The 23,450-nt window shown below is 41.4% G+C and overlaps 1 protein-coding gene across 25 annotated transcripts in view; it reads left to right on the top strand.

The window, feature by feature from the left end:
* The window catches only part of LOC118769682 (receptor-type tyrosine-protein phosphatase delta-like), a 236,546-nt gene that overhangs the window by 190,972 nt on the left and 22,124 nt on the right, over positions 1-23,450 (top strand). For 8 of the 25 annotated variants that reach the window (XM_036516923.1, XM_036516922.1, XM_036516921.1 and 5 more), the window contains 11 exons: positions 608-1,195; positions 1,554-1,651; positions 2,035-2,291; positions 3,900-3,993; positions 8,400-8,609; positions 9,132-9,292; positions 11,255-11,266; positions 13,571-13,683; positions 16,712-16,753; positions 17,305-17,402; positions 22,201-22,324. In XM_036516923.1, coding sequence (XP_036372816.1) covers positions 608-1,195; positions 1,554-1,651; positions 2,035-2,291; positions 3,900-3,993; positions 8,400-8,609; positions 9,132-9,292; positions 11,255-11,266; positions 13,571-13,683; positions 16,712-16,753; positions 17,305-17,402; positions 22,201-22,324 — 1,797 coding nt within the window. Of the gene's footprint in view, positions 1-607; positions 1,196-1,550; positions 1,652-2,034; positions 2,292-3,899; positions 3,994-8,399; positions 8,610-9,131; positions 9,293-11,254; positions 11,267-13,570; positions 13,684-16,711; positions 16,754-17,304; positions 17,403-22,200; positions 22,325-23,450 lie in introns of all 25 variants that reach the window. The other 17 variants (XM_036516937.1, XM_036516935.1, XM_036516932.1 and 14 more) reach the window with 9 other exon arrangements.

Raw genomic sequence — 23,450 nt, 5'->3', positions numbered from 1 at the left:
CTTCTTTGTCATAAACCAAGAGTCACCTGCAGATCACGTTTTCAGCAGTTTTTTTTTTCTTGTCAGAAGGGGGTAATACATTGATTTTGGAAATGTCGAAATGGCATTCACTGGAACACAAAGTGGACCTTTCCCCTTCAACCATTAGATGGGAAATGCTGCTAATTGTCTTCTCAATTATAAGAGCAATTATTATTCCAGTCAGCCATCGGTCTGACATTGGACTATTGGGAGGGGTCAAGTTACTTATGCAAAAATGAGGTGGGGAAATTAAAATGAAAAAAAAAATTGGAAAGAGTTTAGAATTCAAGAATTGTGTGGCAGTTTTTTTTCAAGGTATCATTTTTAATCTGGTCACACAAGGTTCTGCAGAGAAAACATGTTGTAACAAATTTATGGTCAGTAAGCAAACAGTCCAAGGCTGATCATGCCCTGGTGGTTTGTATGACATTTTACCAATAAAAACAGCACGTGTAAGTCAACCTCAACAGCAATAAGATTATATGGGAAATGGGCAAAACACCTGTAAATGTATACCTGTGCCAATTAACAGCTTAGGTGTAGCAATTATTTTTCATAATGGAATTCTATTGTAACTGTCTTTCAGTACCAGAAAAGCCCAGATTCATGGTCAGTGCCACCAACATGGGGACCGCGCTTCTCCAGTGGCATCCCCCTGCGAACACTTTCGGCCCCCTGCTAGGATACCGACTGAGGTTTGGCCGCAAAGACGTTGACCCCCTAACCGTGGTCGAATTCCCAGAGAGGGAGAACCATTACACAACCAAGGAGATCCACAAAGGAGCATCGTACATCTTCCGCCTGTCGGCCCGAAACAGAGTGGGCTTCGGCGAAGAGGCGGTGAAGGAGATCTCAACCCCCGAGGACTTGCCTAGCGGGTACCCTCAAAATGTGGCGGCCGAGAGCACGACCGCCACCACCATTCAGGTCTCTTGGGAGCCACTGCCGCTCGCCGAGCGGAACGGCAACATTGTCAAGTACGCCCTTCAGTACAAGGACATCAACAGCCCCAGGGGGCCCACGGAACTCTTAATCACCGCTCCCGAGTCAACCGTCACCCTCGATGGCCTTAAACCAGACACCACATACGATGTTAAAATGTGCGCGTTCACCAGCAAGGGCTCCGGGCCTTATAGCCCCAGTGTCCAGTTCAGGACACAGCCTCTGGATCAAGGTAGGATCTCTCCCCTTCCGGCCTCACCAGGAGAGAAAAAAGGAGGGCTTTCAGGATTGTTGTAATGCAGCTGAGGGCATAGCTACAGGTACTCCCCAGTCAAAGGTACAGTAACCTCAAAGGCCTTCCTTCAGTCCGCTCAGTTACATTAGCGCCAGTAGGGGCTGACGCTTCAGAAAAGGTAAGATGGAGGCAATGTCTATAGTCCAGTACAGCCACAGTGAGACGAGTTTAAGGGCGGTATAGAGTTCTGACATCCAGGTAAGGTGTCTGTCCTTTTTGTGTTGAGGGTGCAAGTGCTGGAGTGGGGGACGCTGGCGATGTGTCTAAATCATCTGCAATGCCTGTTTTTTAGCAGTGTTCGCAAAAAATTTCCGTGTGAAAGCCGCAATGAAGACATCTGTGCTGCTAACGTGGGAGACTCAGGAAAACTATAACCCAGCCCAGCCTTTCACAGTAAGAGCTAATGATTCTCTTTAGCACAGTGTAAAAAGTACAGAGTTACTGGGTATCTGTTTAACTGATAACTTGTCATTCCTCAAAGTCAATGGCATGAATGAGAATGCTTGTACTTTAAAATAAAACTTAGAATGTGGGCCTCTGATTTGATCTAATAGTCCTTATTGAATCAAGACACTTGAAATTACAGAAGGATATATCATGTTAAACTCACATTAGATTAAACTGACTGTGGGAGGAACATTTACAATCTTACAATAGCTTTTTCATATACTATTTTCATTCAAGCTCTCTACTATTTTACTATGCTGATAGAGCAGAATACACGTTTAGTTTACATTCGGGTAGAAATTAAAACCCTCCTCCTGTTCACACGATAGATCCTCTATGACAACGGCCAGAGTGTGGAGGTGGATGGGAAGTTGACCCAGAAGCTCATCACCAACCTGCAGCCTGAGACCCAGTACTCCTTCCTCCTGACCAACCGCGGGAACAGCGCCGGCGGGCTCCAGCACCGCGTGACCACCACGACGGCGCCAGACGTACTGCGTACCAAGCCCTACCTGATCGGCAAGACCAACTCGGACGGCATGGTGACCGTGGAGCTCCCTTCTGTGGAGACCTCGGAGAAAGTGAAGTGAGTGTGGATTTTTCAATAAAATAACCGCGTACCAGGAGATTCGGGAAGTTATTACCTGCAACCTTTTTTTTCCTGGTGTTTTTGCTCATTTCTATTCCGCTCATCTGTTTACTGTCATGATATTGCCTGTCCATCATTTCTCATGGTTTACTTTTTCGTTACAGTAGTTTTAACTCTGTAAAGTGCTTGTTTTGTCTTGTCGAATGCATTTGTTTACCTATCAACGTGTTTTCAATTCGCTCTTAGAGACTCAACAACCGGAGAAGAAGCCTTTCATGGTTTTCCTTTCTCACTTTATTAAACTCCACATGACTGGGCCATGGAGTGGGTTATTAAAAGCCACCTGCAGTAGCCTCAGATGTGCAGCAGCCGTGGTGCACTTCAAAAAAACATCTTGCGTTTCGATTTCTTATTTTTTTCCCCCCGCAGCGCAAGATGAGCACACCGCGCCTCCTTTGCGAGGAAATAAACAAATTAATTCCCCATTACCCCACCATATTGACTTCCTGACTGCGCAGGCTATGCAGAACCCAGCCAGGAAGCAAAACGCTGGCAGAGTTATTATCTTCATTCAGTTCAATTCATGGAAATCCTCTTAAGTTTCAGCGCGCACTGAGGTGACTAATTCACTCCAGTTAAATTCAATGATCACTTGAATTCGACTGATCATGGCTCAGTTAGATCCAAACAGGAGAAATTGATTGTAATGAATTGAAAATCGCAGCAGCACATCCTGCTCATTCCACAGCCGCTTTCGCTGTTTAATTATGCAAAAGCCAGGTTTCCATGGGAACGGATCCACCTGTATGCCATCATGGGAGTGTGCCCTCACACTCAAACTCAGGTGTGCGTGACCGTGGCTGAAAGAGTGCTATGCACACCATGGTTACCAAAACGTGTTTGACAAGATTATTACTGGTGCACTCCCCCACCAGGCCATATGCATGTTTCAGTTCAGTAATATCTACTTTCAGCTCTACAGCTCTGATTCTTCTATTGTTACTATTTTAATCTTATTCTATTGTTACTATTTTAATCTTTAACTTCAATCAAGTGATTATCCTCTGATTGATTTTTCAATATTGCTAATATTTAAGGTTTTAATCAAAAAAGCAAGTCAACTTGCAAGCTGAGATACCCAAAAAACATGATTCCTGTTGGTTACAGCAATGTGGCATTGTTGCATTGTGAAAAAAAATCTAGCCTCATAATTATCACCGGTGCCGTGCCATGAGGAATATAAATGACAGAAGGCAACACGCTGCCAACAGCACAGCTAAAACTATGTGCTGGAGCCTGCCCAAGGCCAGAAGTGGGCTCTGAAAAGACAATGAAGTGCAATCCATCCTCTTGCACCCCACCTGGCCAGAAGGGCACCAGCTCTGATACACATTAACATGGCTGATGGAAATGTGTCAAAACCAGATGAAAGAGAAGGTCTGTAATGTACACTCAAGAAGTGTCAACATCACTGAGGTCATGGAGTCTCTTATGAAATGCTGGCCCACACCTCTGAGGGTCCTTAAAAAGATGGAGAGGTGTTTAATCTGTTGCCAAGTTCTGTGGGGCCTGATGGCTTTGTTCTGCTGTCCTGCTCGTTTGCAGGGGCTACTACATCGTGGTGGTGCCTTTGAAGAAACAGCGTGCCGGAAAGTTTGTCAAGCCCTGGGACAGTCCAGATGAGATGAATTTGGAGGAGGTACAGTATGCGGGCAGCTAGCTTTCAAAGCCATGACTGGGGGGGAGGGGGCTTAAACAACAAAAATAATAAGGTGTCAAACCTCTAATTGTAACAACCACAACAGAAACTCCTGCCATTCCTGTTCTTGTAAGGAGGCACAGGGCAGAATCAAGCCTAGTCATTTGTCTGCAGCCGTATGTGGAGCATTATGCCAGCATGCATGTAATTCGTGATGAAAACCACCCATTCTCCGACCATCACACATCCTTACTTATGCACGTGTCACTCACCTTATGGCCTATAAAGGCCCTTCCCACATATACAGTGATCTTTGAATGTACTTACTTTGAAAGTACTTACTCTCCTCTATGTTTCTAACAGAACCTAATTTTGAGGGGGCTTTGAGACCATTGTCTGACACAACTAGAGTTGATTCAGCCCACAACACAGCTAAAGCACATTGAATTTTGATTTTATATGGATTTAATTTCTGATACATTTTCATATATGTGTATGGGGGCTTTCAGGGATGCATTAACAGAGCAGTCTTTCATTCCTAAGAGACACTCAAGAGCTCACATGCATCAGGCAATCGTGTTTAAGTTCAAAGGCGCATTCAACGTCCCTTAAATGGTCCGTTGAAGAAAATCGAAAGCATTTTTTTTGTATGTTATCGTTAAAATACATGGCACTGCCTCCAAAGGGTCTCCTTCTGCCTAACAACGTCCTTACAGACTCTGCGGACACTGGTGCAGCTATGTCTAATCTGCTGCAGGCACAGAGAGCAGAGTTTTAATAAGACACAGCTCACAAAGCATAAATGAGTGTAATGGCTTTGTTCAGAACATGTTTTAAATTCTTTCTATCTCTCTCCGGAAGGTGTTCTTTGTTCGAGAACACTTGTAATACCCTCCTGCTCCTGGAACAACATCAGGCATTAGTGTTGGTGCATCTAGGAAAGAAAGAAGGCAAAATACAGTCAGCTCTCACCAATATGTTGGGTTTTTTTCATAGTTTTTCACCACAGCTTTATTGAGATTTGATGGCACAGATAGTAATGCAATGTTCAAGAGTGCATCACCAGCAAAAATGCAGACCCTGCACCGGCACATTCACAGTTACCTCAGAATAAATATATACTGGCAGAGTCATATAAAGCAGTATATGTAGAAATCACCATTTTCAAATACAGTTTCTCATTTTTAAAATGTTATTTTCCGAATGTAGTGTATCACTGACATCAGTCGCATATTTGAACATTTTTCAAACGAATGGAATCGTTGAAACAAAGAAGTACCTTGATACTGCTCCTGTCTGAGTAGTTGTAATAATTCTACAGGCAGTGTGTATGTTTGTGCAGAGCCATATGTTCCTATTCTGAAAGGTATTGTTGTTTTGTAGAGGTACAGCAAATCTCAACATTATGAGTGAGGAAAACTTTTCAGGCTCACGTCAAAGTATGATTGATGATCATGCAGCCCCCCTCAGAATTTATGTGTTTGTCAATATTTGCTCTCACCTTTGAAAGTTTCCCCAAGGGCAGCGAGTTTAGCAGCAAAGACGGCAGAAGCAGGAAGCATGATTTAAGGCTTTAGTAGATGTGTGTCGCTTCACCTGTACACCAGAGCTGTCAGAGACTCCTGCACCACCAACACTGAATGTTTTTTTTTTTTTTTTTTTTTTAAATTGCATTTGAAATTACGTTAAGCATTAGAGCTAACATGGCCATGTTTACTATGAGCAGCAAGCTCATACTTACATTATGTCTGTCTTTTGGACTGTATTTGTGTGAACGCTTACAACTTCCAAGATCCCATTTTTCTATGAACCCTCTGAATGAACAATGAAATATTTTTTTCCTTTCCATTTTTTTCCTGAAAGCGTATTGTATGTTGAGATCTGCTATTGTTGCCTCATTGTACTTGACTCTTACTCATGATGTAGGCTACAGTAGTGATTGCTTGTATTATATCCCACAGTGAATCTAATAATGGTATCTTCAGGTGTATGAGCCTTGTTATGGTATTTGTAGTGTCAGTTATCTCCTTAGTGCACTAAGCTTTGATACAATGGGGAACATGGCGCAGGCGGTCCCACGCTCATTTTCTGATGCTGTGTCTTCCTGGCATGATGGTGCATGCCCAAAGGAATTGCCATGTTTGAGTCCATATTAGCGTAATGCACTGTTGAATTACAAAATGGGTGCCGAGGGAGATACACAGACTGCATTTGTTTTGCTTTGTGTGAAGACAGCAATAAGTGTTTTTTTTTTTTTTTTTACTAAAGCTGTGCATCATTCTGTTTATTGATTTAATTATGTTTTTTTTCTAACTTTAAATATGTTGTTTGAGCCTGGTCCCTGTAGCAGACTTCTTTTGCTGTCCCTGCATTAATGAATCCAGCATTGACGCTATCAACAGAACTCTTTAGTTTCTATATAGAGGCATAGGCAACAGAGTTCCTTCATATCTGGAAGTTGAATAGCCAGTGAAACACATTCGTTTCTGGAAGGTGAAGAGCCAGTGAAACCCATTACCTTCTAGAAGCTGAATAGCCAAGGGAACTTCCTTTTTCTCTGAAAGGTGTATAGCCAATAAGACTTCAGAACTCCTCACGTCAAGAAGTGTGTCTTTTCTCCCTCATACTGAACAGAGGTGATATACTTTATTTATTTATTTATTTATTTTTTTTGGGGGGGGGGGGGGGGGGGGGTAGCACAGCAGAGTAAAAACGATCTTCTTGTTTGTCCTCATACCATGTTTTTGAATCGGATTTGTTGTGACATCCTGCATTTTTATGTCTAAAATGATGAAGGGTCATAAGAGGACTGAATCATTTCTAAAGGTGTTTATTTCTAAATTAAACAGATGTGCAATCATAGAGTAGTCCAGCTGGAGGCCTTGTTCTGGAATAAATAAAATTAGAGCTTTCGTTGCATTGAAAGTAATATTATGAGCTGCGTACATCTTGGGAAACCTGAGAAAGGTTGCTTATTTCAACACTTGGAAAAATTGGCGGGTCAATGTCCTGGAGAATTATGATGCAGTTTATCATAGTGGATCTGTTCAGGGATCCTTTGGCAACAGCATCTCCCCTGGCTTTTGAAAGTAGTGAGATCAGGCCCCCATTTTTAAAATAATGATCCTCTTTGCCTTCCTTTTTGGCACTCTATATTAAAAGAGATGGATTGTGGGTAATAGCCCTGAGTTTGACCAGGACTCTGTACAGGGGATGTAACTTTACAACAAACTGCCTCATACCACATAAATCAGGATAATCTTTGACCCTGTGAGCCATCTTGGTTTGGACACAGCTCCTACCGTAACTTTAGCAGAAGGTGTCTGGTTTCAGGAAGGAGGCTGCTACAGTGAATCACAAGTCTTCTCTCTGGATCTGGTTTAGGGTGTGACCTGCCAATGTTTTTTTAAATGTTTTTTTTACCACTATAACAGGGGTGGGAATATCAGAGAGATGCAATGACGTGTGGCATGTTTTACAGTAAATGGTGGTAATTAATTTAGTTAATGGTAACTGGAGACATTTTTTATAGTGTAGCCTGTTTAGAAAATCGAATAAAATTAGTGCCTTTGATTAAAATAACATTGATTTTTTTGCTCAGGAGACATTTATTATCCACATTTAAAATATTAGTGCTGGGGTAATTCAGTTCAATTTTAAATCAATATGATTGTAAAAACACACATGAAAGTCTCTCTGCAGATCTTAGAATGTAACATATGGTTAAATAAAATAAAATGCATGTTTCAGTCGGTTTACAGAATCAATTTATTTTGCTGAACGAGACAGTGCAATACAGTGTTTCTCTTTAACATTGGATAACACTGTTTAAGTGTCTGTCACTTTGTCTGCTAGCACCATTTTCAGTCCTGTTCTGTTCATTTATGATCAGTCCACATAACACTTGGAGGCCGATCAGTTACAGACAGTGTGTTGTCTGTAAGTATACCATCACCATGGAATTATGAGGAAAATTGCAAGTCCTTTATTGTCAGTGCCATCAGTTGAAATTACCTTGCTTTGTGTGGGCTGTCTGTGTGAGTAGATTACAAATATCATCAAACTATTCAGTTGTTCACACATTCTTGTCTGTATTATTTTTTAGATTGTTGACTGTAGATACCTATTTGCCTGTGTACTTTTGTATGTCTTCTTTGAATAGTGGCAGTGATGATATGCTTTATTCTGTCATCTCTGAGAGGTCCTCATTTTGAAAATTTGTCATTTTAAATTTGTCCCCAGGAGGGACACTTACCCACTACTATATCAAACCAAATAAAGGAAAACCAAGGGACTATTCAAATAGTGTCATTAGCCACTGTGTCGGGTAAATATGCTGACAGCATGTATTTCCTCTCCTTGTGTGTTATTTATTGACTGACTGCATCTCTGTTCACCTTTTCCAGTTGCTCAAAGAGATAAACAGAACGAGCAGAGGCCTTCGACTGAGGAGGCAAGCAGATCCCAAGCCCTACATCACAGCCTACTTCAAGGAGCTCCCCACCGAGTTCACTCTGGGAGACAGGAAGACCTATGGAGACTTTGAGAACAGGCAGCTCCAGAACGGTCAAGAATACATCTTCTTCGTTCTGGCCGTCCTTGAGATCTCTGAAAATGTGAGCTTCTCCCACCCCGGTCATCCTCCAGCGTCTGCTCTGAACACAGCCATGTTAGATAAGATGAGGGCTCAGCTGACAGTGCTTCACTGCTCATTTTTAGGAATGCCATAATGTAGACAAAAATACACTCGTCTTGATACTTTTTTTCTATGAATTCATCATTCCAATGATTAAGGCATGTAAGTTTGAGATGGGGCTTGTGTTGTATGATGTAACCCTTATATAATTCCGATGGCCTTATTGAAATTATGGTATATTGCATTTTTTTCCATTGTTTCTTTCTTTGTTTTTCATTCTTGTCCGAATGAAATCTGTTTTTTTTTTTTTAGATATTTTCGTGTACATTTTAATGTCCGTGCTTTGTTATTCCCACAGTAAAAGATTCCTCTTTATAGACATGTGGTGGTTAATCTAAAAAGGCTGTCATCTCAGTGGTTTCTGTTCCATGGGTACATGTAGTGTTGACAGTCCTCTGGAAATGGGTCTCTCATCTGCCCTTTCTCCTTCGCTGGTCTCCAGACTATGTACGCCACCAGCCCCTATTCCGACCCCGTGGTATCTGCTGACCTCGACCCGCAGCCAATCGTTGACGAGGAGGAGGGGCTAATCTGGGTGGTGGGGCCGGTGCTCGCCGTCATCTTCATCATCTGCATCGTCATTGCCATCCTCCTCTTCAAGAGGTAAGGGGAGAGGACTGAAGTGATTAGTTGTAGCAGTTTTCGCAGTGTGTAATTTAGCAGAGGCTTTTATGTGGGGACAAGAGGAAAAATATTTGTTAGAAAGATACATACTGAAAATAAGTGACTGCAATTAAACAAATAGAAGCAAAAGTAATAAGAATGTTGTAAGGTACAAATGCTATGAGAAGACAGTAAAAGATAGGAGATTTTAAAAGGAGATTTATTCCAGCAGAAGCCAGGCTCTGTCTGTCACAGCTCATTTTGTGTCTACCGGTGAGACCACGTCGTGCCAGTCTGTTCAATGTCAGTAGATTCAAGTGTGTTGAGAGACAGGCTCTAAGACAGCTAAAACAGAATATCAGGGAAAATATTGTGCTCTGGAACATTTTCATCAGGCATAACATTTACCCTCATTAGCTCTAGTAAATATCCAATTACATAAATACACAATGTGCACTATAAAATGTAAGCTGAATAGGTCACTCTGGAGAAGAGCATCTGTTAATAAGATCTGTTCTGAGAAGGCAAATTAGCAAAGGTAATATAAGCAAAGAAACAGAGTGCTGTATCAGAGAAATACCCCTTTCTGTTTACAGCCAGATCTCTGGGACCATCCCTCAGAGCTCAGCTGAATTGATTTATTGCGATGTAACAATGCAGTGAGCTGTGATTGTAGAGCACAACGACCTTATATTTTTTGACGTCTCTGCTGAATAGAGAGCCTTTGCATTTGAGTTTTGCTTTGAATAATACCGACAAGCATAACCAGCATCTGCTATTTTCAGGTGGCTGATGGTATAAGGTGCTTTTACATTCATGTGTGCATGGTTTGAGTTTTAAAAGTATCCGGTTCCCCTAGATGAGAAGGTTATGGAGGTGTTATTGAAGCAATAAATATTAAACGTCAGCCCCACCGGAGGCAAGATATATACAGTCAGCAGTCAGATATTTATCTCCACTTCTATTAAAAATCCATTTATTTACCCATCACTCACACTTTCATATCTGTCACAGGATGTACTGTCATTTGTGCCCTGTGCGGCGCGGTGCTCGTTGCAGTCACGCAAAATATTCCCACAGGTTTTGTTGCTGGATTGCACGGGATGCATTTTGGCTCCCTTTAAACAGCAAAAAGCACCTTAATTGTAGATTTAATGCAAAGTTTCTGTTGCAGCATGCCTGTGCTGTTTTGAGAAAGCGGCCTCTTTGAATAGGACTAAATTAAATTAGCATATGTCACCTATGATCATGTCCTTCTGGCTTACATTTTTAATCTCACTCAACACTTATCTACAGAAAAGTATAAATAAAAAGCTGACTGTTGCCTGGTATTTATCTTGCCTGTGGCGTGCTTGGGGTTTAATTTTCATAGCTGGAAAGTCAGGCAGACAGCAGACAGACAGATAGATGTCTTGTGTTGTTTTGCTGACAGTATATACAATATGCCTTTAGATAGAAGTGTTTGACATTATAATTGTACGTCTGTGTATTATTTCTGTTCAGTTTGATTCCCTTTTCTAATACATTGAACACAACATGAACTAAAAATTGATGAATTTAACCAAGAACTAAGAAAACAAAGACAAAAGAGCATCTTTCATATAGTAGGGGAAATGTTTTTTGGATGCACCCATTATGAAATTGTAATTGGCTGTAATCGGTATCCAGGTTGTGCTGTCTGATTCAGTGTGGTGAAGGTAGCAAATCAAATCTAATGTGACACGTGAACCAAAATCGATTTAATTGTGACGAGATCACCGTTACCACTGTTTGCCCGCTTCGCATTCTCTATAGCAGTACAATAAGCACAGATTAACTCCGTTTTTAATCGGGCTCTCGTCCACCACTTTCCCTAATGGCCCGACAGCCGTGACAGGATCGTTCTGTTGTCATAGTGACCGGCTGTGTGGTCCGGCCATCTAACAGCTTGCTTTATTTCCCTGTCGCTCACAAACGGATCAGCAAACCAGACAGGTAAGTGGACAAAACGGCTCTGACAGGCCGATTCCCAGCCCTGCTTATCCATGTCTTACAATCATTTCCCCTCACAACCCCAAGTCAAGAACTCCCCTCTCACACACACCCCCCCCCACCCTTCCCCGACTTTCTGGAGATGAATTTCTGACTTGTTTTATTTCCCATTACACTTGCTCTCTGTGATTCACTGTCCCCTTTAACTCATTGGCTGTTTGCCTTGCAAGAGCTGCAGAGGTCACAAACCTAATCTGAGAGGCCTTGCACTTGGCAAGGGGAAAGAGTCCAGTCGATCAGGAACTTTTTTTTGCAGCTCGTTTTTAAATCACTAGATTTCCGAGGTCCAGCGATCCTTAGCTCTAAAGGATAAAGTGGTGTGACCAAGCTGGCAGAACATATATATATGTATGTATGTATATATATTTACCCCTATCCTGATCTAAATATGTTTGTATGGAGTGCAATTACCCAACATTGTACTCTGTGAGCCTTTTTGCATGTTTCTCACTTCATGTACCCAGATAATTGTGTGTCACATTCTCTCCCTTCATTATATAACAGAATTTTAATGGTTTTTCTTTCATGAAATGATATTGTTTTTCAACAGTATGACATCAAAATCATATTTACACTCTGGTCAAGAACAGAGTTAGTATCAGTACTATATGCCTTTGATTTTTTTTTCACCTCTAGTGTCAGCCATAGCTTGCAAATCAAGCACTGTTTAAATATCTCATTTCTGTGACTCGCACTCAATTGCACTGAGATACTATGATCTTTGTAGCTGTTGAGTTCTGAAGTGGTCCCCACTGAGATAGGTAATCACTGCTTGGATTAAAGGTTGAGTGATCTCTACAGGTATTACATGTTGTTGTTTTTTTGCTTGTTATCCCCCCCATTTTTAAAGCCCCTCTTTACTGGATCACCTGCTTTTATTAGGTTGTTTCATGTGTGTGTAGCACAGAACTGAGCCCTAGAGAGTGTGACAAATGATTAGGTGTTGTTCTAGCTATGTCCCTTGTGGACAGGAAATGTGCCACAGCTTATTTTGATACATTCATATGTATGTAGTAACACAATTTGTTTTGCAGTTGGAGTCATCACAGAGAAAAAAATATGTCTGTGTGTCTGCTAGGCTGAGACACAGATATCATAAGCAAATCGGACCAGTTAGGCTGATGGAGGCAGTGTTGTTTTGAAACTAGAACAGCACCCATCATAAGCACTGATACTACAGAATATATCTTTATGAAAAACTGTGCTTTGCCTATAAAGCAAATCAATTGGGGGCATAGAGGTCACATGATTTATTTAACTTTAAATAACTTAATTTATCTGTATTCCACTGACCTCTGATCTCTTAGCTCTGTTTTTTCACACACCCGAATGTACTTGAATGCCTGAGTCTATGTTTCACCGCAGGTAGTATCCTCTGAGAAGGATATCAGGGACATCAAGTGTGGGCTAGATCATTCACTGTTGTTTTTCAGGCCATTTCTATTCAGTGCTTAAGTAATTGATTCATTGCATCATGTTAACTCCAGTGTTGAACTTGTGCCATATGGTGAATAATGCTTTTAGCCATAGTCAATGGCTTTGGCTGAGTACTTTCCTTCAGTGAAGTATTAAGATGAAATTCTGCAATAATCCATAGTACATTCTGTAGCATTATTTCCAGACCACAGTCTGATATTTGTTAATGCATGCTTTTGGCTTAGTCTGAACCCATAACGTCACTCATCATTCGTGAGCTATCTCTTTATATGAGCCTAAAATTCCATCACCCGTTGTTATCTGATGTCATCTGTTTGGTAAAATTATGTAACAGAATGATTTGTTGTAATACTTTTCCCTCGTTTTCCATAATGCATCTGAGAAGGCACAGTGACACTTATTGAATAAAATATTGAATAAAATATGTGTATGTTTTATTGATAGGCTTTTTGAATGCTAGTATGCCAAAAAGCATAGAGCTGCATCAACTAACCCTTTAATCCAACAAGCCTGATTGACGTTGTTACTGTTGAACCACATATAACATAAACAGATTTAAAAATACACCTTTTTTCTGTTTTTTTTTTCTGAAGCTAATTGTTCTGGTTGAAGGACAAGTGAAGTATACAGAGATGTGCTGTGTAAAAACAGAGCACACAGTACTGTTTCAGAGTACACAGCCACTTTAACTCGCGTGTTTTGTAACTGTTGTTTTCACCATCATCATTACTACAGTCATCATTCTGAAAGAAGCTCACATTATTAATGCAAGTACTACCGCCATCATCATGGAGATGTGTTCTGTTTCAGGAAAAGAGCTGAATCGGAGGCCAGAAAAGGAAGCCTTCCCAACAACAAGGAACTGCTCTCCCATCATCCCACTGACCCTGTGGAGCTTCGCCGCCTCAACTTCCAGACGCCTGGTAAGAGCCCCACACAGTACACTGTTTCCTTTGTGGTCCAGACTGTCTCAGCCTGGCAGACATTCTCCAGTCTCAGCTATAGTTTCAGAAATACATCTGTAGAAGTGGCAGCTGCGTCTCATGAGTCTAGGACACAATAATAACACATTTATAACTGCTCTTTTCAGTCCAATAGTTATGTGCTTTGTCTCTGATTTTGAGTGATTGGCAAGATTATTTTAATTATTATTACTGTAATTCTTAAGCAGTATTCTCAAATTTCTTAACCAGATTTAAGGACTCTTTTGGTGTTTGTCATTTCTGCAAATGTATGAGGAAGACTTGGCAGTTGTACAAGTGCATAAACAAAGTTTATGATCCTTCAACAAAACATCAAAAAATTCCCAACAAGCATAGAGTCGGCTGAGAGGTGGTTGGATTCATAAATGTATGACGAGTTAGAGGCATTGGTAACTTATTCGGAAGCCGTCTTATTCAGACACAAGCCAAGCCTTTCGTATAGCCTTACTGCGTGGGCTGTATGTACACCTGAGGAATTCACCATTCACCATATGCGCAGCATTCACCATATGCGCAAACCTGTATGGAAAACACCTACATCCCAAAACAGCACCCCTCATGACTATTGCATGTCTTTATGATCAAGAGAGCTGACAGCGATAAACCCCTGCGGAATGGCAGGTGACACCTGTTAGGACCACACGCGGCCGAGGGGGAAATTGTCTGGCCAGAAATGACGAGGCGTAATTCTCCAGAGAGCGCGGCGCTGTGACAAGTGTCAGGCACGCACTCCGACAGCGTGAGCATCGGCAGCCGACGAGCTCACCGAAAGCGGGGGTTATTGTGTGTAATGAGGCCCAGGGGAGGTGTGGTAACTGCGAATGTGGAGGAAGGGCCTCGGTGTGTAAAACGCACTCTCTGCCGGTGTCTCTCGCGTGCATGTCCTTCCGACTCAAAAGGGGCAGGGGTGACAGGCGCAAAGCACGGAGAAAGCGGTCTCCTTAATCTGCGGTGACCCGGCCAATACACAAGGGCTCAAGCCTGAATCCCCCCTCGCCCTCTGCGTATTTGAATGCTTGACTATTTAACAGTCATTTCAGGGCTGAAAGAACAAGCGGCAAACTGGTAGCAATTCCTAAGTTTGGTTTGCCATAGATACAGATACAGTAGTCATAGCAATGGGTGATAATAGGCAGATCTGACGGATATTATGGAGTGCATGGCTGCAGCCCCGTGAGTGCACGGTGGTCGTGTTCTGATATTTTGTATTGTATATAACAAAACCAATTACTAAACCAATTACTACTACAATTAAAAGACATGACCTAGATTGAAATGTGACCAAACAACCTTTTAGCAAAGGGCCTGACTTACTACTTGACTGCTACAGTTTAGGATAAAGATCCCTTTGACCTGAACAGGATCAGTCTTGAAACCGCCGAGCTTTGGCTGACTGGTTAAGGTCTGCTTTCACACGCACCCCTCCGCTCCTCTCCCCCCTCCCGTCTCTCACCTCTCTCAGGCGCCTGGGCCCCTCTGGCAGGCTCCACCTCCTCCATTCAATGCCAAATCACCACTCACCCCTTCTGTGATAATAACTTTCTGTAGCTAACTCTACTCTAACTCTCTTACCTGCTCAAAAATGGTCCTGAACACCTTTTTCCCCCCACTTGTTGCTCCTTTCAAGCACCGTATAAATGTTATGTCAGACTGCCTCCCGTCTGGCTTGTGACCACTCTTCCCCTCACTCTCCCTCCTCATAAGGGCGCTTGACATTTGCATAGGACTGAGACGAATGCCCATTTAATTGCAGGCTGTTGGAAATGGATCTTGAGTGGCCGTGTGTGACAAACACTCTGGCAGCTCTTCAGGAGAAAGTGCCTGCCGTTTTCCATTAGGTAATGGCTGCTTGTGCTATCAGCTAGGGAAAAAAAAAAACAAAAAATATATATATATATATATATATATATATATATATATATAGAGTCATGGAGTATTGTGTATTTACACAACCCTGATTGAAATCGAAAATGAAATGATACATCTTTGACGGACACCCTGATGTCTTTGTGCAAAGGGAGGTCGTGACACACATGCACACAATCACACATGCACACACACAGTGCCTCGCTGAATTGCCAGCTCTGCCACCATCATCAGCCCCTTAAGTGCTTTGCAGTCCATTTGCTGCATTGACTGCAATAGAGTCACTATTCAATGTTGTCAAAGTCAACATGTCCACAAAGTCATATGAAAGCTCACAATATAACAAATATGGCTACATTACCGAATGACAGTTATACTCAGAAGTTGCAACATAGTGTTTTTCTTTTATCTATACCAAATTATAAAAAATGGTTTATGTGTTTGTCATTGGAACATGCCCAGAATAAGATCCATTTCCCTCTGGATAAGCCCCAGAAATATCCCTTACGACTTCTGTCCAGGCAAAACATTTTGAAAGGAATTGGCACCTTTCTGCTCTGAAGAGTTGGCAACACCATCTTCATCTGCTAGGTTGAAAATTGTGGTTTCTCCATTCCTCTGCATCTGTCAAGAAAAAAAAGATGAAACGGATTATGTTTTTGCTGCTGCTCAACGCTGGGAATACTGAATGAATGTCTCAGTCACCCAACTTAGTCATGCTGCTCTCCTCTTACCTTGAAAACCCCTCTCAAACTAAAGTCTGCTGCTTATGGAAAAGTTTTTTTTTTGGAATCTTTTGGTCATTTTGCCAATTTTTAAAGGGCATAGGGTTTTATAATCATTTATAGATAGCATCAGCATTAACTGTCTGCATTACTAACCAACCGACAGGGTAAATACAAATGCCTGAATATGCAATGGGAATATTTTTATTTTAATTTGTTCTGTCCTGCCAGTTTTATTATCCTTCTTGCCTGAATTTGCATTAGTGCTTATTTTTTGTTTGTTTCCTTTTATATTATTTAATTATTATTTTAAAGATGTCCGCCACATTGCTACAAAAAATACAACCTTTTCTTTGTCCCGCCATTTTCCTCTACAGGTTCAGGTGTCTCCGGTTACCCCAGTAACCTCCATACGCCAAGTTAGTTGGTCTTGTTTCTGCATACGTCTCTCTTTCTCTCCTTCGATGTTTTATACTTCTCTTATATCTCCTTCTTTCTTTTTAGGCTTGTTCGTTAATCTCACGCCATCTAATCTACGCCTTGTTCATTTCACCCATTGCAGGGGGCGAAGTTTGGAATGACTCGGCAATATTGTCATGACTTTAAAGCAGACACCGGCTTCAGGCCCGACCGTTGGCCTTTTGTTTTTGTCATGCTAACTCTATCGCTGCCTGATGCGAATAACAGTTTCTTTCACACTAGGAATGTACGCTTTTTGGACGTATGCTTGGTGACCTCTCATCGGCTTTAGTGGTCATGTGCCGTGAGCATGCGATTGCCTTGAGTAAAACCGACTGCCTAACCAGATTCACTTTACCATTATTACTTTACTCACCTGCTGCTTCTCAGAAAATATTTTTTTTTGTTCATTTTTTCTTTTGTATTTCTCCACGTGCCCCCCCCCCTCCCCTCTGCGCCCCTGTTAGCTGCCTTTTGTCACTCAAAACGCCTCTGTGTCTCTGATTGGCAGGTATGGCCAGCCACCCGCCAATTCCCATCACAGAGCTTGCGGATCACTTGGAACGTTTGAAAGCGAATGACAACTTGAAGTTCTCCCAAGAGTATGAGGTAAAATCATTGGCTTTGGTTTGCTTTACAAATAATGGGTGTGGCTGAGTGCTTAATATTATATCTTTTGTCATAACCAATGATTTAAACACAGCGAGAGAAAGAAAAAGAGAGAGAAAAATATCTACAACAGCTTTTTCTCCATTTTTCAGTGCTGAATGTTAACATGTTGAATAACCATAAACCAGTATCGATGCTGAAGTAATACTGATGAAAAATATTGATGGAATAATGTCAGATATTGGCATGTGGTGTACGATGTTAGGTTTTAATATTGCTGCTTGCCCATGTTCCAGGTACAGGGGAAATCTCTATTTCCAGTGTATCGTAATGAGGTGTTCCAAGTAACTTAAATCCTATCATTGCCTAGATGGCATCCATTTGCTCACACAACAGACCTAAGCTTGCAAAAAAAGGCTTTTTCGTGGTGTTGACCATCCGACAACCCATAAAACTGGGCCAGATGGTAAAAGCAGAGGGTTGAACCCTCCACGCTGTTAACGTAAAGTTAAATTGAAACGTTTGGAAGGCTGCAGCGCCTGATCGAATGCCCCCATCACTGTCTCAGCACAATAATCGTTTTTTCCCCCAATTTCATTTTGCCGTTCTGAAAGGGTCACGTCGGGCACCGTGCCGTGTAATCTCGCCGTGGCTCGGAGCGTAGAGCCGCGTTCCCAGAAGGCCCTCCACGGGAAAGCCACGCTTTAGCAGAGAAGTAATCCTATCTGATGATGTCATCATCTGCATGATGAGTACAGGCAGCGATTGATTGCTTTTTTTAGTGACCGGGGGCCATGGCAGAGCTGTGACTGTCCTGGCTATGACTCCCAGGCACCGCTGTCTGAGTGGGTGACTGACGCACCTCAACTCTGGCAGCAGCACGAATACACGTGTTCACAGGCACGTTGGCCTCTGCCACACAAGGGATGGAGCAGAGAAGTACGAATAAATATGCAGAGGCAGCAGTACTACTAGTAGTAGTACTATTATCCATGGGAAATTACAAAGTAAAATAACTTATAGCGCACAGTTCCAATGACAAATAATTGAGGGCGGTATCATTTAAAGCATAGCTATATACTACATAAAAGGCACTGCACAGAGCTGTCCTGTCCAATAGTTGCCTGAGTCTGACTAATATAACTCATGATCACAGATAGACTGCTGTCTGTAAAATATGAGCACAGCCAGTGAATCACGCAGGGCCATTGTGTGCATGGGCCTGTGGCTAACCTCTCACACTGGCTTTGTGCAAGGGGCTGCCAGCGTTCCAAAAGATGAGGTCATACCTCGGGGGCTCCTCCAAGCTGCCACGCCGTTTTTGTGGCCCGAGCACATTAAATTGAAATTCGGAGGTGCGCTAGTTTTTCATGATAAATGGAAGGTAATTTTCGGAACACAATGAAGCTTGGGTAATTTTTTTTTTTTTTATGAATGGTGTCAGAACTGACTTTTTCAACATTTTAAGCTGAAACACTGCAGTCTGGAAAGTGGTACGCAGGCAGTTTTCCCAAATCCAGCAGTACAGTGCATTTGATTGAGCCTCTTTATACTCCGTTGAAAACGGACTATAGGATGACCTGAATGCAATTCCAGTCTGTCTTGTAAAATGGTGACTAAGTGCATGACTAATTAGGCTATTCTCAGATCCACTTCCACTTATGTGCTCCTTTAAATCTATCTGCAGTGTGTTTTGTCCTCAACTGTCAGTAATCAATTTAATAAAGTATTTTTGGTCTGTTTTTTATCATTATTGAATTTAATGAAATAAATTTAAAATTAATTTCAACAAGGCTCAACCCCCCCCCCCCCCCAATGTATGTGTGTTTTTACATGAATACCCAAGTGCATTGCTGTTCATTTGAATAGTGTCGCATATGTTATATGTTGTCACATGAATAATTCTGAAGCTGAAGTGAAAACTAACTTACAATGAAGTTAATATTGAAAAGACTGTGACAAAAGTCAAAGATTAACATTTTGATTTCCTGAAATGCACGACAGTTTTGATAAGAATCCGTATACCTCAAAGGATGAATTTACTTGAGAAAAAAGGAACACAGCTCAAAAGGTTTCTTGCTGGCAGAAACTAGTGTTGAGTGTTGGTTTGATTCATCTCATCCTTAGCAGCTGGGTTGAGACCTTTTGACTTGCTCTGATCCTACTCCTTGATCCTACTCGACCCTCATCCTAGCAGTGTTCAATGTCCATGTCAATAATATCAGTCATCACTTTTAGGATGCTGTACTGCTATAGCATAGTGTCAGAAGGTCAGCTTGATTGTTCAGTGGACAAACATGTCTTAAGTTTCACAGCAATTATCGCTAATTAAATTAAAAATAATATTAAATGTTAAACAAAGCAGAAGGCCAGGAAATATCTGAGAATAAAACCTATGAAAGCCCACTCATATCTTGAACATGTTTCTATCTATTGTCCAGTCCACTGCAAACATTTAAATTGCTAGCCTTGCAGAGTTTGCTTACAGGCAGACGCATAAATTGGGGGGATAGCACTGGACTGTAGACTGCATTTATATGGATGCTCTATAGTAACGCTCCTGCAATTGGAGATTATAAGTGATCTCATTTTAAGTTCAGTAGTGAAGAAGGGAAGGATTCATGAATAAATGTTATTTAATCTTTGGGCCGAGGGCCATTTTTCCAAAAATAAATGATGTCTCCTACACAATTCCATGTATCGTTGCCATGTTACACTGGCTGTTGGGAATTATTTCACCCTGTGATTTGAGCAAGCTTAAGCACACTTGAAGATGTAATCCAAGTGGGAAACTTGTTAAGTGCATGCCTGTGTTTGGGTGTCTTTGTGTGGTTGTGTGTGAGCACAATGTATAGGTCTCACATTAAAAAACGAAGAGCTTCATGTTCAATCAACCAAACACTTGACCTGGGTTTTATCGTCTCAGAAAGCTACCAATAAGCAATGCATTGTTCAGGAGGAGTGTGTGCTCGGCTCTGCTGTTTAGCTAATGAACCAGCCCAAGAGGGCTTGACAGTAATTGTGGTGAGGTAACCAGGCACACATGGTGGTGGGCTTCCAGAAGTGACGGCAATGAGGCACATTGAAGCTTATTCCAAAGCCATAATTATGCATTGTAAACATACTCAAAATTATGTGCTCTCGCCATTGGCGTCCGCGTGTGACCTCATTCTCTTGAGGGTTCCAAACTGCCTTAGCTTCTTGGATTTTGGTAAACCCAGATCTGGACAGTGTTTTGTCCTCTCTAATTACCATGAAGAGACTGGAATAAGAGTCTTTTCCCACTAATGGTATTCATACAATGATTCTTTTCACACTAAGAGACCAGATGTGATGGGGCCTTTTATCCATGGTATAATTTCATCTGATAACAAATTTAATATGTAAAATACATTGCAAGGACTCATGTAGGTCATTGAGTAGTTTCAATATGTAGATGAAGCCGTAATCAGTTTACTTGTGAAAACTTTCCAGTGTCGTCTTGGGATACCTCTTCCTCTCTCTCTCTCTCTCTCTCTCTCTCTCACACACACACACACGGAACATCCGTTTTTCAGTACACTAAAAGCCTGCTGTTCAATGTGTTGAATTTGAGGACGCCTCTCTTTATTGTAATAATTGTAAATCATGAAATAGGTGTTTTTTGTGTGTTGCCTCTATTTCTATTTGCAAAGTATCAGCCAAAAGCTTGAAACATGTGCTAATGTTATTTTACCAATATGAATCTGACCTAGAAAACAAGGGTATGCCTGCAGTCACTGCTCAGAAGAGACATTTAATACGATTTTGGGAATTAGCCAAGTGTGTCTACCTCATTCACATAGTGCTGCTTCATATCTGTCAATTTCTCCAGAGTCTTAAGCAGTGACCCAAACACATCATCCAAGGACACTGACAAGCTGACAGTTTGCATCATGGCCTACTGTTTACTGTAAATTATAATCTTCAACCAATCATCAGTGCTTGTTTCTGCATACATGGCTCTTAAATTTGAGGTTTTACAGAGATGAACAGCTTTGCCTTGTGATGGAATCAAGGCTGTTGAGATGGAACTGTAGCCTCGAGGGGGTAAATTTAACAAAACTGGCCGCCTGTGTGGAATGGCTGACATTCTGAGGTAGCCCCAGACTGACCCCGGCTGACAAATTGTCCAAAATAGCAACAAATGCTGTCTAACAGAGCCCAGCATTGCTCTCAAATTCCTCGAGCACCCCTGTCATATCTGAAGCTGTCTTTTTTTGTATGCATACAATCTGAAGTGTGTGGTGAAAAAATAAATGGCTGCCACAATAACTGTTAAATTAGAGCATGTCTGTCACTACCTCACTGGTCCATTGAGATGGATGAAACAAAATCTACAGTTACCCATAAATTTCAGCAACACTCATCAGCCTTTTGTTGACTAGAACAGTCTCCGTTGGAAAAACCTCTAGTGTGTTTTGGCCTAAGCTTTCACGAGGATGATATTGCATATTTCATATGAAGTGAGAAGACTAAAATGTTAAGATAACAGATTTAGCAAGTCACCAGGTAACCACTTTTGGTGTTGCAGCCACAAAGATAACAAAGACACTGAAAGAATGCAAGAATTCAGGAATGAACACAAAACTGTCTGAAGGTCCCTTTCAACAGTCCATATCACCAGGCATAGTGTTATTATCTGGACTAGAGCCATAATGTTTCAGCTGTCTGTTCTTGTTCCAGAGAAGACAGACATTAACACAAGCAATCTTTGAAGAGTTTTATGTTCAGACCTGTATTTATTTATTGTGTAAATGTACCTCACCTCACTCTGCAGTCCATCGATCCTGGGCAGCAGTTTACGTGGGAGCACTCCAACCTGGAAGTCAACAAGCCAAAGAACAGATACGCCAACGTGATTGCATACGACCACTCGCGGGTCCTGCTCTCTGCCATCGAAGGTAGGTGTCCCCGAGACGTCGGGTTTTTCCCTTTAGGCCATATACAGCTCGTACTCTTCGCGGCCATCCTTGACTGCGCTGTTATGATTCAGAAGTAAATTTCAGCCCTACCTCGTGCAAATCAGCATTGGGTAACTGTCAGCCAAAGAATTAATGGACATTTTTGCAGTCAAAATAGACTGGATATCAGTCTGTGGCCTTAATCTCAGGACACATGGAATTTTCCATGCAAAAATATATACATGCACATGTATATTGTTTATGATTAGAGCAAAAGTGGTGACACCGCTCCTGTCTTTGTTAGACCCCAGAACTACCTCACTGCATTTAGCTGTATTTCGGCTATTTACCGGAAGCCTGACTGAAATAACAGTCGGGTCAGGCCTGTTTCTTTCCACATTTGGACGCATAATCAAATAAAGTCTCTCCTCACTTTGCGGCTCCTGGAGGCAAAACAGAATCAAGTTCCTGCAAACCAGTGCTGGTTGTCTGCGTGTCATTCACCCCTCCTTGAACCTTCTTCAAAACATCAGCAAATTTTCTCTAATCTGGTCACTTGAATTCGTTTGTTTTCCCATGGTGCTTACAAAGCAGTGTATAATACAACACCATCACCCACACCGCAACCTGCAGGTTGGCACACATTGACCCTTAATACATCATACAGTAATAACAATACAATAACAAATAAATTAAAATGTTTACTGTAAAGCCCTAATCTCAATCCCTAAGCATTTAGCTTTATGGAAAAAAAATGTTTGGTCCATTTATCATATTATTTTTGGTATACCATTTTTGAATATTACATTATATTTCTGCTTTGCATTTACATATTGTAAATCTATTTTAAAGATATATTCTTCAACTGAACAATTTCTCAATATATTTCATTATTGTGTGGGAAAGTATACATATAGTCGTACGTATAGTCAATTGCATGTACTTAAGCTTTCATAATCATTTGTAATGATGTATCTCCCGTTTCTTTATTCTAAATGTTACATAAACTATTCTGACACAAATATTCTTCTGTATGGTTTCCTAATTACGGATCCAAACATCACTCTTAGCACTGAATTAATTTACACTGTCTGTTTTAAAAGTATATCATCTTACTCTTAAATAA

The sequence above is a fragment of the Megalops cyprinoides genome, chromosome 22, assembly GCF_013368585.1.
Source record: "Megalops cyprinoides isolate fMegCyp1 chromosome 22, fMegCyp1.pri, whole genome shotgun sequence".
NCBI classification, from domain to species: domain Eukaryota; kingdom Metazoa; phylum Chordata; class Actinopteri; order Elopiformes; family Megalopidae; genus Megalops; species Megalops cyprinoides.
This window is presented reverse-complemented; position numbering and strand designations above follow the sequence as displayed.